Source organism: Haliotis rufescens, unplaced genomic scaffold (genome assembly GCF_023055435.1).
Source record: "Haliotis rufescens isolate VD_foot unplaced genomic scaffold, xgHalRufe1.0.p SCAF_7, whole genome shotgun sequence".
Taxonomy (NCBI): domain Eukaryota; kingdom Metazoa; phylum Mollusca; class Gastropoda; order Lepetellida; family Haliotidae; genus Haliotis; species Haliotis rufescens.
Window position 1 is genome coordinate 36,886,430 of NW_025964361.1, and position 18,395 is coordinate 36,904,824.

The following is an 18,395-nucleotide window of genomic DNA, read 5'->3' on the forward strand; positions in this document are numbered from 1 at the left end:
ACAAAGATAATATTGTATACCATGCTGTCGTTGACTACTGCCGTTGAATAAAATTACGTGTCTAATGTAAGTAATGGACCCGCGAAGAACTGGGGTGGAATAGGTCATCAGCAACCCATGCTTGCCGTAAAAGGCGAGTATGCATGTCGTAGCAGGCGACTAACGGGATCGTGTGGTCAGGCTCGCTGACTAGTTGATGCATGCCATCGTATTCCAATTGCGTGGATCGATGCTCACGATGTCAGTCACTGGATTGTCTGGTCACGACTCGATTATTTACAGCCCGCCGCAATATAGCTGGAATGTTGCTGAGTGAGGCGTTGAACAGCAAACCAAACCAAAAACATAAAGCGGATCAATCAAGGCTAGAGCGTGCAGGAAATGGATGATTCCTATTTTTGAATTGTATACATAAATGTTCAACTTTATAAAGCAATCAAAGCACATGTTGGGCAGTGATGCAATTGATTAGATATATATTCAAATATTGGATTTGGTTTTGTTTTGTGTTTGTTTGTTTGTTGTTTAACGCCGCACTCAGCAATATTCCAGCTATATGACGGCGGTCTGTAAATAATCGAGTCTTGACAAGACAATCCAGTGATTAATATCATGTGCATCGATCCACGCAATTGAAATCGATGACATGCATCAACCAAGTCAGTAAGCCTGACCACCCGATCCCGTTAGTCGCCTTTAACGACAAGCATAGTCGTCTTTTACGGCAAGCATGGGTTGCTGAACACCTACTCTACCCCGTGTTCCGACTGCTGTGACACCATTGCCTCCCCCTGGACCGATGTTCTGGAAGACCACAGGGCCGATCCTCTGTGCAAGACCAATTCCATCCCACAGCATGATGCTCGGACCACCCAACGAGTCTCTCTCAACAACACAAGCATCCGAATAACGTTCCGACGCACGGTGCCTGCACTAATGTGTCTTTGGTGTGTCCCAATGGTCTGTTTCCGCAGCAGTAACAAAGCTGTCTTGAAGATGCTGTCGCACAATCTGACGATCCTGACGTCGGGTGGTGACCCTTGGTCATCCATTACGTGGTCGGGCATCTGTAGTGTTGGTGGTCTGGTACCGTTGCTGGAGCCTGTGTATGGTCCTTACGTGGACTTGAAATGCATTGGCTACTTGCCGGGCGGTTTGTCCAGCTTGCAATCGTCCAAGGGCTTGGTGTCGCTGATTTCTTGTCCATCTTGGCATGTGGTAGCAATTCAATAACGAATGAATGTTATCCGATCTGGGTGGATTTTTTAGGGCAAGAAATGGGGAAACGCATGTGCATTTCAATTGCAATGAACTCGGGTTAGGATGGCCGTTGCCGTGATGCGTATGGGCGATCGGTTTTATTGTCATCTGCTTTGGCGTTTCTTTTATCAAATTTCATTTTTCCGGTCAAGGTAATGTTAAATTTTAGAAACTTTGACAAAAAAATACCCAGATATTTAAATGACAACTTTTAATGCACTGTAACTTGGGGTGACGTTTTTTTTCCGGTTCAGTTTATAAACATCATGATGCCATGAATATTATTTTTGTTGCGTGACCCTCTAGGGCAAAATGGCCGATGTTGTGGAGTAGACTGTCGTAGTAAAATGGTAGCGCATCATTGGACTTTAACGTGTGGAAGATTATTAAACAGCTAAAATATGTTCCAAATGTTACATGTGGGATAACACATTATTAGTGAAGTACAGATTCTAGTACTTTTTTCCTTTTGTTCGGGGTTGAGTCCCATCCGGGATTCGAACCCAAACTGAGGCTCCTAATCTCCAGCACACAAAAAAACAACGTGATAGCCATCGAGGCATCCACAAAAATGTAAGTCCGGCAATGGTAGTCTAGTTCCGGTACTGTGTGTATTCCTCTGGCAAATGTAAATTGGCACGGCCCCCACGGCCTTGTTTGTTTGTTTGCTGTTTGTTGTTTAACACCGCACTCAGCAATATTCCAGCTGAAAGACGGTCGTGGGTAAATAATCGAGTCTGGTCCAGACAACCCAGTAATTGGCATTTGGATACGATGACATGTGGCAACCAAGTCAGCAAGTCTGACCACCTGACCCCGTTGGTCGCCTCTCACGACAAGCTAAGTCGCCTTTTATATTTTCTTTCAAATTTGATTGCAAATAATGTTATCTATGTAATAGGATCTTAGTAACGAAATCGTTGTTTGTCCATGACATTCTACAGAGCGTTAATACATACTGTCAAAAAATCACGAAAGGCAACGACTTCTGGGGATATTTATTTAGAGCCGTAATTTCTGCAAAGAGTGATACGCGCCGAGTGCGTCCCAAATTACGAAATGAAAATGTTCCTGAATGTGCGCATTGCTTATTTTAAAATTGAAAGTGTTACACAATGTAAATATTCGTAAAGGTGTTAAATAATCATTAATAATATGAGAGATTCGCTATGAAAAAAAACAAACCGTAATAACCATAATAATAATATCCATATACAGATATTAAATACGTCATAACAGTGTTCTTTATGACGCATAATAAACATTTAAAAGTGGTATTCAAAATAAATATTTGTAGAGGGTTTTAATAACCATTACTAATTTTGAGTGATTCGCAATTTAATCATTTGTGAAGTAGAGTAATGATCATTTATAATTTTAATGGACATGTTATACAAATGTTCTTAAAGATACGTAATACCCGTGGTACGCAGTGAAAACTTTCCAAAAGGAGTTAAAATAACCACATATAATAATTATGCACACGTAATAACTATTTTTCGTCATGGTTTTTAATAACAGGCATAGATATATAGATATATAATCAGAGGCATCAAATTACAAAATCCACCTTCGAATGAATCAATTGAGTTCATGTTGAAAGAAAATAATTTCTTCCTAAAATATTGTCGCATTTTGAAATAATATGGTTACAATGCAGTGTTTCTGTTACAACAATATTCGAAGTAAAATTGTAGAAAAAGGTATCAGTAAGAAATATATATATAAATCAACATAAAACATACAAAAAGCGGAAGAATAACCACATAAACATACTACAAGCTGTATAAATAAAACACAAATTAACAAAACTGTTTCATGAGGGACAATGAGATGCTGCATCCTATCGATAACAGTATGGAGTCTGATGTTCAAATAGACACTCGAAATCTTTTAAGAAAAATAACCCAGAAGAAAGAAGGTTATCAATGACAGTCCTATGGCGCAAGCATTCAATGCTTTGCTTGCTGTCTCATGTTCTTCCAAACTGGTGAACCGCTTCTTTATGGCGATTCGTTCTCTTCTGGAAAGTGTAAGGCTCTTCCTCTGGGTCATTCCGCACATCCACATAGCGATGCTTTTGCATATTGCCTCATTTCTCCCTAAAAGATATTATATACAATTACTATATACAATTTAAGGTTGTTGGTTGGTTTGTTGTTTAACGCTGCAATCAGCAATACTCCAGTTATATGATGGCCGTATGTAAATACTCGAGTCTGGATCGGACAATCCAGTGATTGACATCATGAACATTGATCTGCGCATATTTCAATTACCAGATAAATGGCTTGGAGTATATTTTCGTAAATGTCTTGTAAATAATTATCGCAATTTTAAATCCGACAAAAGTTTGAAAGAACCCTTGTAAAGAACAAAGCTTTAAATTAAAAAATAATACATAGTTAATAATACGTAGAGCAGTAGTGGTAAATTTTGATGGCCTTTACCTTTTCTATTGTGGTTGTGTGACTGCACATTAACATCGAAAGGACAGACTTCAGCCTCGACGGCTATTTTTTCGTCAGCCTTCTCCTCTCCAATTTCCTCTCCCATTTCTCTATCGACGTCATCCTTGTCGTCCTCTATTTCCAAGTCAGGATCAGCATGGTGATGTGTCCACCAAGTGGTGCGGCCAAGCTTCATGCAGAAAACAAAAAAATATGTAGAGAATCAATTTTATCGTAACTCTTTTTCTGATGAGAGTCCTATGCGTGCTCTAATATCTATTTTCCCGTGTTTCGCAAACACCTGGTGTCATCACTGATTTTCATGATCAGTGATCCATTCATATGCTTTTTATTACTAATATATAGTTGGCTTTTACGCCCTATGGAATCTGTTCCGGTACATATTCGAGACTGTTATTCTCTGGCGTTGATCTTTTGCATTTTGAAAGACATGCGTGCGTGTGCTTAATACAGTGTGATTTATCGTTCTTACATCAGCGTTCCAATTGGCTCACTCGCCACTTCCTTGTGTATTAGATGTTTATACTATATACTGGTAATTCAAAAAGGGAGTTGCGTTAAACGCTGTTTTGAACAGTGGTACAGAAATGTCATCTTAAAGAAAGCCTTCGAGCGACATCAGAAGATTGGAATACATAAACAAACACATGACCTTAAAACGTGAAAACGCTTTTTTAACACGACACAAATGGTGTAACTTCAGTATCCAGAAAAGCCCAATGAAGTTTAAACTAGTACAATAATGAGATGTTGTGTTTTAAGTGTCAGAAAAAGCCTAAACAGACCGACTAAGGATGGAAATGACACGACTGAGGGTAACACATCTGTTCAGCGAGATGTGGAGCTTCAGATCAAAGGACATAATGTGATAGTGTTGTTCTTTCAAATCGCTGATAATCGTAAATTTTTTAATACAATTTAAAACGATATATCTAATCGTCGATCCTCTTTTAGTTTTTTGTTTGCCCTGAGAACACATTTTGGGGGGCATGGGGCGTGCCTCCTTCTTTCAAACAGAAAAAAAGATTTGATTTCATTTTATTTATATGTAAATACAGTAAGTCAGTTGATTAATTAATTATAACAGTGCCGCAGTCAACTTTGGCGCCCGAATTCGTTGTGCAGAGTGTCAACCCTTAGTCGAACAATGATCCACGGATCGTTGGCTTGAATCCCAGACTTGAATTGGTGACTGACGTTGTGAAATTGTAATGTGTCTTTCTATAATCCTTCTGCCCTGCCTTATCCCCTCCGTAATATTGTTGGAATATTTGCGTGAAACTCACTCGCTGACACCAGCCCTACCTGAGCTTCTGATCTGGGCTCGGTGCAGAGACTGACAAGGACGATGGTGACAGTGGTGACAACAGCCGAGATCATGGCGAAGTAGAGGAAATGTACATGCTTCAAAACTCCTGGGCGAGTGTCTTCCTCTCCACTGCCACAGTAAGGGGCTGGGTATGTGAAGTCCACGACCATGCGGATTATTCCAACAACCAGCCCCGCGATCAAACCCCAGAATGCTCCCTACAATGAAACGCGTGTTACAGATTATGTGACTATACGTTGAATTTCCTCCTACTATATTCCTATACTCCTACGTAGAACCTCTATCCAAAGTAATCATAGGTCTATTTGCAGAACCCTGTTTCAGGTACCCTGTTTCAGGAAATTGTTCTGTGGATTGTCTCCAATAATTACTCCACCTGTTCAGAAGTCAGATAAGAAGGAAACTATTTGCTAACCTGTTCAGATGTCCGTTTCCACAGAAGAGCAAACATAAACAGCGTTGTCCAAGGAGGGGCAATGTAGGCAGTTACAGATTGCAAGTACCCCCACAGTTGCCCTCCTTGGGCTTGCTGCAAGATTGGTAACCACAGTATGCCTATTACTGTACAGGCGAGCACTGCTACTCGTCCAACTATCATGAGTTCATTTTCCGATGGTTTCTTTCTGATCCGAGGCCAGATGTCAATAGTGAACATGCTACTTGCACTGTTGAAGATGGAGGTCAGGGAGCTCATGAGGGCAGCAAGCAGAGCAGCAAGCATCAGACCTCGGAGTCCTGCAAGATGATAATTATGAGTAGAATGCGGATGGATATTACCGTTAAAGCTACAACAGCAGCAAGACAGGAAAGCGTCAGTCACGTTGGGGTGGCCGTAACTAGGTTACAAAATGATACAGAAAGTATGAAAAACAATATTTGTACCTGAAACAACGTTTAGTGTAATAGCTCATGTTTTTCTTTTGGCCATCTGGATAAATAACCTACTACCGTTACGTATCGTGCATTATGTGTCATTTATATATCATTCATACCTTGAGGTTTTGTATACTAAGTCTTGTTGTTCTTTAACGCCACACTCAGAAATATTCTAGCTATATGACGGCTGTATGGATAAAATCGAGTCTGGGCCAGACAACACAGCGATTGCTATCATCAGCATCGATCCACGCAATTGGGCTACGATGACATGCATCAAACCAAGTCAGCAAGCCTGACAACCCGATCCCGTTAGTCGCCTCTTCCGACAAGAATGGTTTGCTGAAGACAGATTCTAACCCTAATCTTCACGGGTCCATACCTTGAGGTAACAGCCTCAACACCAGGATGGGATAGGCGACGTTCGTACATCCAGCTTTGTTCTGGCATACTTCGTAACATCGCTCAGGCGAAGAACATGCAATTTCATCTGAAAAGAAATATTCATTTTATCAAGTTTATGCTTCGAGTGAATAGAGCCAGGATAAACTTTTTTGCAATTTCAGGGAATATACCAAAACTATGAGACTTATGATTTAATGTTAAAATGTACATACGAACTGCCATTTATTCTCATCTCTTGAACACTTATAAATCCACGCCGTTAGTTGCCCCAACATGGATCTAATATTACCCTGAGGAACAAGTTTTGCTAGCTCCATTGGCGTCCATTAAGTATTGTTACTATCACTGGTTCTCCACATTGTAACGTCATGTACCTGGGTAGAGGATCCGACTAATCATCCCTGGAATGATCCAGAGGAAGAAGGGTAATATCTTCAGGGCACCGGCGAACAGGGATCCACCTTTAGCATGACTGATGTTCTTAGCAGCGAGAGTTCGCTGCACCATCAACTGTAGGTACATGTAATGATACAGCGTACGTATACTATCTCTCATACATTAAACCCCTAGGTCAGTCCGATTAAAACCAAAAATTATAAACTTCTGCTGACCATGCAAATAATGCACCATCACGACACAGAGAGCTGAAAGGTTTTAAAAAATCAATTGGTAATTAACGTAATCCTTACTTGTTTACACATATATACAGATATGTTTTTTAATTCTTATTAACTGACTCGTGGAGCAGCATGATACCACCATGTATATCGAGTGCTTTTCATATAAGGTACCAAATATGTTTTTCAATTTATGAAATAGATGTTGTTCTAGATAAAAAGTATGTATGGTTTTACGCCGCCTTTAGCAATATTCCTGCAATATCACGAAGGGGGACACCAGAAATGGGCTTCATACATTGTACCCATGTCGGGAATCGAACCCGGGTCTTCGGCGTGACGATCGAACGCTTTAACCACTAGGCTACCCGACCGCCCCTCTAGATAAAGAAGAAAGTGTCCTGTCCGGATTCGTGCAACCGCAGGTTAGTATACACATTGTAATGTTAATTTTAAAGTACCTATTATCAGTAAGTCTTAATTTCTAATCTGATAAAATAAGAAAAGAATAAAGTTTGGAGGTTACTGTTGCAGTTAAATCACAATGTAACATTACAAGGGTATTAAAATGCAAATATTTGTATAACTATTGAAATGATAATTTATTGTTTACATATATCCTATGTATTTATGTTTCACACACAATAAAGTATTGTGCTTGTCAAATTCACATTGTTTCTTGTCATTCGCAAATATGGGGAAATTAGATAACTCATTAAGTAACATTTTTTGTGTTATGTTGTTAAATATTATGTTCAAAAAGAAAAAAATTCCACTGAATAATTTTACTTTTTTATATAATAAAAACACATGTGCTCAACACGTTCATGAACAAACAAAAACAAAACAAAAGATGACATGAAGTAATCATCATTTTACATAATATTATTAAATTATTCACTGTGAAATTCGTTTTAAAATTCGTTAAAAAATATTACAATCCATTGATGGATTTGAGATGATTTACCTAGCAGTAATCAGCTGATCAGTTGCCTGAGTTGGTATTTATAGAATCTTGCCTGATCAACCCTGCTGACAGTTCCTTGGGCCCTTGTTTTTCGTTAACGATATTTCACAATATTTAAGACAATATTTAATTTCCTCTTAATTGGGTTTACAACATTTGTTTCTAGCGGACAAATAAACGAATAACGTATTTACATGATACACTAAAAAGGTGGGCCTATTTAGTGTTACGCATTGAGAATGATAGTCACGTCGAGACGAATGCAAATAAAGTTATGGGCCGAGTAATCCAAAACCATTAACAAACATCAAATCACATTACTAATTCTCAAAACGTTACTCCCATCAGCTTTTATTAGTTAACTCGTGATAAATCTGCCACTCGGCCAAGCCTCGTTCTAATCGTGACAGATGAATCACTCGTGTGTAGATTTTTCGATAACAACAGAACACCGTGGTTGATCCTCCATGTATCCTGACTTACCTGATCAGTGCACCACACCCACGTTGCTATGATTAAAAGACCAAAGACAGCACCTGGCCATGGTATATCCCCATGCACGGGATCTCTCCATATGTGCAAAGAGTCCTTCGGGGGAAGACCACAGCTGTAGTGGGTGACATTAGCCTTTGTTATATTGGAGACTGCGGTCACAAACCCTTCTTCTAAGCCATCGAAGCCGTGGATTTCCTGGAAGCCTAAAACACGTGTTTATGAAGTAACTAATTACACATGCAAAAGACGTCATACAGTCTCAAGATAATGGTTTCATTATAAGTAAACGATACAACTAAGATTATCAAAGTTGATTCCATATAATTTGTATTGGTGTTTTTTCGGATTGAAGTCCCAAAGCATTATTTTGGTGTCACGACAGAAATGGAATATTGTTCAAAGCAGTGTAAAAATCAATCTCACTTACTAATACATTATATGATATTTTTTACTTAAAGGGATGGTGGGGTAGCCTTGTGGTTAAAGCTCCCCGCCGAAGTCCATGGTTCGATTCCCCACATGGCTACAATGTGTGTAGCCCGTTTCTGGTGTCATCCGCCGTGATATTGCAAGAATATTGCAAAAGGCAAATACTCACTAACTCACTCACTCACTATCTGTCATACTCATGTACAACGTACTTCTAAATGTCAGAATGCATGCCCCGATTAAGATTATCCCTGTTTGTAGTGTGTCCGTGTACATAACTGCAACAAGACCACCTGCAAAGAGAAATCCTTCACATGTTTACGTGGTTCGTGAAGCCATTTACATTTATGAAACAAATATATGTGATGAGACTTGATAAATAATTACGTGTTATAAATACAAATAGGTAATTATTATCAAAACGATTCTCAGAGATGCGTCCGGAGACGCTTGGATTGGGGCCTCGTGTTTCTGATAGAACACTGTGTGTAGAAGGTGCAATAAACGTCAGTATTTATACTACTTATACTACAATGCCGATGTGATGAAAATCAGATGGTATTCTTATAAGAAAGCGTTTCTCTTGAACGTGATATGTAAGCTCTGGTGTCATGATTCTACCCGTTGTCGTGACACCCACAAATGTGCAATCACCAAATTTGATTTCAAGTGAATATGTGATAATTTTGATTGGTTCTGAGTGTGTGTTCGCGAATAAGAGGTGTAGATTCATTATAAGAGTCAGTTTGACCAAAAGTAGATATGATTGACAACATATTCCAGTGTTAAGAAACTTTGAATTACATTAAAGCATACGTAAAATGCCTATTATGGGAGTGTTTTTTTATGTTTCGCGATCACCTGGTATCATCAATATTTGATCGTGGTTCATAGCCTCATGCTCATGATGTGCTAATCGTCGGAAACGAACAATGGACTTTGCTTTTAGCAGAGATTATGGAAATGTTTTTTTGTCGGTTATATTAAGATCTACCATTCTAATACAAATCCGGGAAACTATCGATGTTCTTGCAAAGTAAAACAAGGAAATGTTTATACAGTAATATAGTTTGTGTTACAAAGTATTAATGTTACATTGTAAACATATGCATCAAGAAAAGCGCAACATGTTGTATTGTATTTTCCTTTTATTTCTTGAAGAACATATACTCTTAAGAAAATTAAAGGCACAGGCAGATTTTTAGCAAATTTATTGTACCCAATAAGGTCGATATATTTAATTTAATATCATAGATACAAATATGAAAGTTTGGAGCTAGATAGTTACATGTTGTCGTTGTACAAAGGCATTGCAAACTGTTCATTGTCATGTCACATAAGGCCACAAGTTTGCGCTGAACTCAGTATCTCGTCTGACCTTCCGGGCAGCAATCACGGCTCTGCATCTCCTCGGCACTGGATAAGTGTACGAACTCTGTCCTGCGGAATTCTGCGCCATTCTGCTTGTAACGCGTTAGCCAGTTGTAGGAGTGTCTGCGGCGTGGTCTTACGTTGACGTACACATCGATCGAGTTCATCCCAGAGGTGTACGTTTGGGTTGAGATCTTGAGATCTCGAAGGCCAAAGCAAGGCGTTGATGTTGGCATTATTAATGCACGAGCTGTGTGCGTTGGATCGTTGTCCTGTTGAAACAGCTCCCTCTGGCGGTCAATGATTGGAAGTAGGTGTGGTTGAAGAATTTGATTCATGTAACGATGTTAGATATGGCCCCCAACACCATGACACTACCGCCACCGAAATTGTCGAATTCACGTACACAATGAGGGACAAAACGCTCCCATCTAGCCAGCGAAGAAGAAATCGTGATTCATCGCTAAACCACACTCGTCTCCAGTTTCTCAAATACCAAGGCTGCAAGGTATGGCACCAACGCAAGCGTCGCTGTCGATTGATCTGTTGCAAAACAGGGACGATAACTGGTCTTCTGGGTCGGATTCCAGCCTCGCGAAGATGGTTTCTGACAGTCTGGTCCGATATCCTCCTCAAACCAGGGATGCGTCCTGCAGTCTCCGTAGCTGTGGCATTGCGATGACGAAGGTGGAACAATCGAATGTAGCGATCCTGTGCAGGGATGGTAACTCTTGGTCGGCCGGTTCTCGGACGGTCTGCAGTTGCATTGGACTGTGTGTATCGGTCACAAAGGCGGCAAATGGTGCTGTGATGGACGTTGAAGTGGCGTGGCGTACAACAGAAGACTGCGATTCCCCTCTGTGGATACGTCCTATGGCGATGTTCCGATCGGCAGCGCTGAGTCTCGGCAGTTTCGAACTTGAAAAATGTTGACAATTGAATGACAAATTATTGGCTAATGCTGCCTTTTTATAGCCACAACCACGAGTTACGAATGCCATAACTTGCATGTGCTTTACTGTTTTTCTCCATGACATTTTTGAACAAGTGTGAAAAGAATGCCGTTTATATTAAGACATTGCAAATCGACAACAGCTGCGTTTTGACAAATATCTAATTTATATACCGGATTTTTTGTGTAGTCAGGTTCACTGAACCACATGCTACCTGTGCGTTTCCTTTTTGAAGTGTGTATTTTAAAGTGATTGCGTTGTTTTAACTTTATACTATAAATGTATATTTGCAAGCTATTTACAACGAATTTATGAGTATTTGTCCCAAACACTGAGTACATAGTATTCATGTTCGATAGCACAAATATTACAATTCGAACAAACACATTCAAGGTCTGATACATCAAATGATCTTGATTATTTTGGATGTGTTTGTTAGTTGTAAGATATGTACAGTTTATATTGAAATGTGAACTTTATGTAAGCATAATCTTCAAGAAATGTAGGTGAGACTATTGATTCATAGCAAGAATTAGAAAACGTATCAATTATATTTTGTAATAACTGCAACATTTTAAGGACTTTCACACATTTTGAAAAGAAATGTACGAAGGCATATGGTACATTCCACAGACCATTTCAACGAAAGGTCAATAATGTTACGTCTAACAAAACTTTTCATTTAATAAACAGCTGAAATGAAATTGTCTTTCCTTATTCTTTACTCATGCCTGTTTCATTTATTCCGTTCCGGTGGATGATCGAGGTTGTCGGGCAATTTATCTTGGAACTGTGGCCTCACAATACTACTGAAATAATCTTAAGTGATTTGGCTTACCTATGACTGTATAGACAGCTGTAACGGCCAGTAAGCTTATGATGCATATGTAGAGATTCCAGCCAAGAAGTAGCTGCATGAATAGAGCCCCGCAGAAGATTTCAGCCTGATTTAAAAACAAAACAAAACATAAAATATGACCATATTAACTGCAAGTAAACGAGAAAAGAGATCATTGTTGGTGATGATTTGCCATATGTATACGGTTTATGGTAAGTTCGAACTTCAATTTTATTTTTTAACTTAGAAGGATTTTTAAATTTAAGATTTAACCATTATAACTGACACAGAGAAAACTGAATTCATGATAAATTAAATTCCATACCGATATCTTTGTCAAGATATACAGAAACAGCCCAAGGATGGAGAGACAGATCCTGAGACGAACTCCACCGAATCGCTTCATCAGATATTCCGGCATAGTGTAGGCCTATAGAGGATGGAAATAAGTTATAATCATCAATAAATGTTCAAAGACATTGCAATTCTTCATCTACATGTTCACTGCGGATGCATTTTCTCGTGACATCCAACTTAACATCGTTAAACCAGTTACTATTAGGAAATATTATCTACAGTAACTATTCTGTCATATTAAATAATTATTAAGTAATAATTCATACAGGAACCATAATAAGTGACAAGAAATTGATTTTTTAGTTTTTTTCTTTGCAGAACATAACTTACCCCACTAGCGACAAAAATTGGAACGAAAAACCAACCAAGAGCAATGAGGAGGAACGTTGCCTGCAAAAAAAAACATTTAAACTTTTTAGTGCACCTTCTTTTGTCATGTTTTAAATAACAGGAACGTTATCGATTTGATATCTACAAGGTTGAACTGTGACACTGTAACATTACTGAAACACTGTTCAAAAAAGCTTTTAACAAAACCCCTTGCCTACTCCATCCACCATAACGCCCATACGCAAGAATCGTGACATGTCAAGGGCGGTAACTATTTGTAATTAAACATCGACAGAATAATTAAGGGGTTAAATCTGTAGGGAATATAAAAGAAATTGGGTTCAGGTCACTCGTGCAAGTGATTTCTGTTGACACAGTGTGGGAGCATTGACCTATGTTCCTTGTTGGATGTTTGTAATTATACATAAATAACAAATAACAAACATAAGGTTTAAATCATTTTGAGGATGTAACAAACGCAAAACACATTCAACCACAACCGCAATTGAAGGCTATCTGAAGGTATGTACTGAAGAGCCCTATATTCCGAAATATACTCGCACACTGACAAAACATTCCATTGGCTTTTCAAGCTATACTTGAAGACACAATATATAAGAAACAGATTGGTGTTATCCACGTCCTACTGTGTTCAGCTGCAGGACACGCTTCGGGCAACACAACCTTAAGGAGACAAGTGGTTACGATTCTTGCACCTCAACTCAACTTTTTTTTCTCGAAACACTACCGACGGTTGTACACGAGATGCTGTTCTAATTAATTTTACTTATTGTATTGTCAAAATGCTTAAGGGAATAGAGAGACCTGGATACTAGATACACATGGACACTTAACAGTATCAGATACAACTTGTGTTCAAACATTCAGAATTACAATTATGAATTTTCATTTTTTCTTCTGTGCCACATTAAACAAAAGACACTCAAGACAGATGACTCTTTTGGTCCATAACTTCGTCAAGATTATTATTGTACTACTACTACTACTGTAGTACTAAGTGCTACTTACTGTTGATATATTTGCCGATATATTCCATTACACTGATAATACTTGAGAATGTAAAGTCGCAAAACGGATGATATAGTAGTGAATAGATTTATCGGTAATAGGAATGAGTAAGTAGACTGTGACTGTATTGTTGCAATAGCTAGACTGGGGGATAATAAAATTCGTCGGCATGTGGCGAATACTTTACCAACCATGGTGTCGGAAACATATGCAACATAATGCAACAGGTGAGGTTTAACGTCGCATCCTAGATTTGCACTTATAGCGATATAGCGACCTGCATGCACGTGTGTGTATTTGGCTGCTTATACTAGTACGAACGTATGCCGATTTACAGTGCTAGCCCACTGAGATACCATGCTGCAGTTTCACATGAATACCCATCTCAGATACAGTACGACTCCGAGCCGACCAGTCCTTGTTTTAGGCCCTGAATGGCGAGCGCCAGACAGGGTAACAACAAGTACCATCTTTTTAACGTCTGATGATATGACGCGACCGAGGATTTAACCACGGACCTTTCGCTCTCTGGGCGGACGCTCTACCACTAGACCACGGAGGTGGTCATCATGCAACAGAACAAATGTATGTGTGGAAGTGCAAAGGTATCCGCTGCATCGGGCTTCTGTTCTGCCTCTTCATACTTACTGTCCATTCATAAAGCACAACTGAGTACCCGGATGCAGCCCCGGCTCCAGCTAACCCAATGAACATCGGCGCACCAACGTTGCTCGCGAACAAAGATGCTCCTACCTGCATAAATAACAGGAAAACAAAACATCAGATGGCTGAAACCAAATGAAAGCGACAAAACAATTTTCATAATCATAATAAATCTCCGTTGAAGCAGAGTCTATTGTACGATTACAACTACATGTATATCATGACCTGTTGTTTATAAATCACTAGCAAATGGTGAACAGATGATACAAGGTTTTCGCGAAATCTGACGCTGAAAACGAGAAACTATTGTGTCCTTGAATTGTGAGTAACAGCTATCATTCTTGTTTTAACTACAACAGCGATAAATCACTGTATGTTTATCGCTATAGTAACAGAATATATAATATGACACGTTATTTTATGGAAACAAATTAATTCACCCCACAATCTGACAAGCCTATAAAAGTGACTATGAAAGTGTGCTAACTATAATTTAGCTTGAATCCTCAACGAAAATGCACTATCCCTTGTGATCAGATAACCAATTTGTCTTTACCGGGTATCATTATACTGTGAGTATTTTTGTGTTGCTTGTCGTAAATAAGAAAATATTTGTCCTTAATTTGCGGATACGATATATGAATCACATCAGAACAGGTGAGGTGAGTTGAAATGGGGTTTAACGTCGCGTCCAAGATTATTGCACTTAATATATATATATATATATATATAGTGTGTGTGTGTGTGTGTGTGTGTGTGTGTGTGTGTGTGTGTGTGTGTGTGTGTGTGTGTGTGTGTGTGTGTGTGCTTGTACTAGTCCGGACTGATGCCGATTTACATTGCTAGCCCACTGAGATACATGAGTTTAACATGAATATACACAGTATACTGAATCTGAGCCGACCAGTCCTTGTTTAAGCCCCCTTTATGCGCAGCGCCAGACAGGGTAACATCAAGTACCATCTTTTAACGTCTTTTGGTATGACGCGGCCAGAATTACGCTATCCGGGCGGTCGCTCTACCACTATACCAGGAGGCGGTCCACATCAGTACAGAAAACGACACACGGAAGACTGAAATAAGTGAATGCTCTTCAAGGCCAAAGTTTTCCATACTTCTGCTTTTTCACAGTGGTCTGTAAATAATCGCGCATGGAGCAGAAGAAACAGACTGAAAGAACGATTAACGCCACAACAATAACACGCAATCCCCTCAGTGAAATCATCAGAGCCTGACCATCCGATGCAAGTTTGTCGACTCCTACGACAATGATGGGATATGCAATAAAACAGGTTAATTGGCCCCACTGATGTTTAAAAACAAAAGTACAAGAGAGTCGCATTGTCCCGGCAAAGCTTTGCCCCAGCGTCTGCCACTCGTTCCCCGATACAGCTGCAATGTCGCTGTGAGAAGCTATGTTGATGAGATGGTGATTTGAAATGGAGATTAACGTCGCGATCAAGATTATTGCATGGGTATAGCGATTTGCCTGAACATGTGTGTGTTATGCCCGTTTTATGGTGCTAGCACACTGAGATACTATGACGCTGTTGAAAGTGTAAACCCCACTCAGAGACATTATATTGACTCCGAGTCGACCAGTCCTTGTTGTATTACCTAAATGCGGAGCGCTGGACAAGGTAAAACGCCCTATGCCAGGGGATTGAACTACCGACCTCCCGCTCTATGGACATACGCTCTATATCCAACACATTGCGGAGGCGGGCGTGATGAGGATGCGGGCGTGATGAGGATGCGAAAGTGTTAACCAGAACCATTCAAATAATGGAGATTTACAACGTCGACAAATGACATTCCAGGAAGCTGTTGCCAAGTGTGATAAGCGAAAAGGTCAGGAATACCGTATCGTGGGTCCAAAAATATATTCCTTTGGGAAAAATAAAAGACAGGGAACCAGTTAAATTCGCATCAATTACGTCATAATCTAAGGAGGATAACTCAGACCCGCTTAGCTCGGAAAACGAATTCCTCATGACGGCATGATATTTTTCACACTTACTGTGTGCTTCCAACAGTCACTGTGATTAACATGTGTGCATATTTTCAAACACTGATACTAACTAATTCTAAAATTGCGTTTGGTTGAAAATAAGAAAGACAGATACTCACTCACTCTTTCCTCCGGAAGGAGGGGTTTCCGGATTATCGTTTCACTATTCAATGACACCCTCAAGGCAATAGGTATGGAAGCGTACTCGTGCCATAATCTGAACACTATATCGTCCACGTTGATGATACTTTCATCGACGTAGATAATACTTTCATCGACGTTGATGATACTATTCACATTTACGTGGAAGATACTTTCATCTAGGCATATGATATTATTATTTTCATCTTCTGTCGAATTATCGACTTTTGTAACAATATATTTTTCGATTAATCGGGTCAGTTATAGATAACTTCTGAAATAAAAAAATCAACGATAAAATGGTTAAAGACGGAGATTCTTATGATTTATAGGTTTCAGAGGTAAAGCGTGAATATGAAGGGGTGACAATCATTCAAACTATGAAAAAACTATATCAAACCAATACTCGTAATCATCCTATAAATCACTAAAGGTACACTTCTACAGTTTGTGTTTTAATTTTAGCAGAAAGTTTGACCATTTGAAATGATCGCAGTTTAGCGTAAAAATACGGAAAAGGCGAAAATATAATAAACGACCAACATGCTCCCAATTATTTAATTAAGTTGCCACATATATTTGTTTTGTATAAACTAGTATCCAACTCGGGTCGCAACTTCACAAGACAAATTACTGTTGAGGTAACGATACGCACGATTATAATATCACATACGTAGATGAACGTATTGTCTTCGTAAATGAAAGAAGCATCATCTACGTAGATGAAAGTATTATCTACGTAGATGATAATTTTAGACTCAAACATGTCTTTAAACGAAACTAAAAATAACAAACCGGTAGCCACGTCATATGTTTCCCGGCCAGAAAGTAGCCCTCTGCACTGTCTTTACCACGTCGTAGACTGGCCTGTAAGAAGAGAAAGATTTGTCAATCAAAAATGAAAATAAATAACACTAATCATGTAAGACACAATTATACAAAAAAAATTGAAACGCCACTTTTGTCATGAATAATACATACAGGAACAGAAATCGATAAAAGAACACAATATCCACCTCTCAGGAAATTGTTATAAGAGACAGTACATGTCTGTAATCCAGTCTGGACCCGAAAAACAGGTGGTCAAAAGCATGAACAACGACCCATGCCATCATAGTGTCAATGACACACGATCACCCTGGTCAAAGCTGAAGTGGTGTTAATAATCCCTCTATTTCTTCGTTTTTACTGCGTACGTTATTGATCCTTACCTACCGATAGATCGAGAGCAGCGACACGTAATATCTCTGCAATTCAAATTAAGAAATATTTAAGATTTGATAGATACAATAACCGTCTGAATATTAAATACCTACCCATATTCCCACCCCTAACACCAGGGCGAAGTACCCGCCCACTGCAGCATAATCCCATGGGTGAAGCTGCTCGGACATCCTTCCTTCGTTGTGACAATAGATGTTGAATCTACGTTGCGTTTAACTGCAATGAGAACGTACCATGATCTTCATTTCCCAAAATTCGACCTTTCTGTACAACCAGTAGTATAACGTGCATCTTGTAATATGACATGTTTAAGAATGAAGTTTTTAAAACTAAATTGCAACAGGCAACCGGGCACTAGCCAATGTCATGAGACCAGTTGTGTGAATAGTTCTATGTACATAGCTTTTAACAATATTCTAGAAAACCCACGGCGGCGGACACCAGAAATGGGTTTCACATATCGTCTAGTGCATAACATTTGGAACAAATTGAAACTATCTGTTAGCCGCCGAGCATCCTAATTAATGATATTCAGTTTCGATTACTTGTAAGTCACGTCGCTGACATATTCACAAAGTAATGCATCAGATGTACACTTTGATTGTAGGTAGACCGCCTCCGTGGTCTA

At 39.2% G+C, this 18,395-nt stretch overlaps 1 protein-coding gene across 1 annotated transcript; it reads right to left on the reverse strand.

The window, feature by feature from the left end:
• Nucleotides 1-2,266: 2,266 nt before the first annotated feature.
• LOC124112949 (sodium/glucose cotransporter 4-like) lies at nt 2,267-18,151 on the reverse strand. Its single transcript, XM_046473161.2, has 14 exons — nt 17,860-18,151; nt 17,339-17,410; nt 14,377-14,481; nt 12,700-12,759; nt 12,338-12,442; nt 12,013-12,118; nt 9,063-9,143; nt 8,410-8,624; nt 6,717-6,852; nt 6,320-6,427; nt 5,477-5,796; nt 5,037-5,258; nt 3,711-3,900; nt 2,267-3,362 (listed from the first exon to the last, which is right to left on the reverse strand). The coding sequence occupies exons 1-14, from the start codon at nt 17,935-17,937 to the stop codon at nt 3,154-3,156; spliced, it is 2,007 nt and encodes a 668-aa protein (XP_046329117.2). The 5' UTR covers nt 17,938-18,151; the 3' UTR covers nt 2,267-3,153.
• Nucleotides 18,152-18,395: the final 244 nt, after the last annotated feature.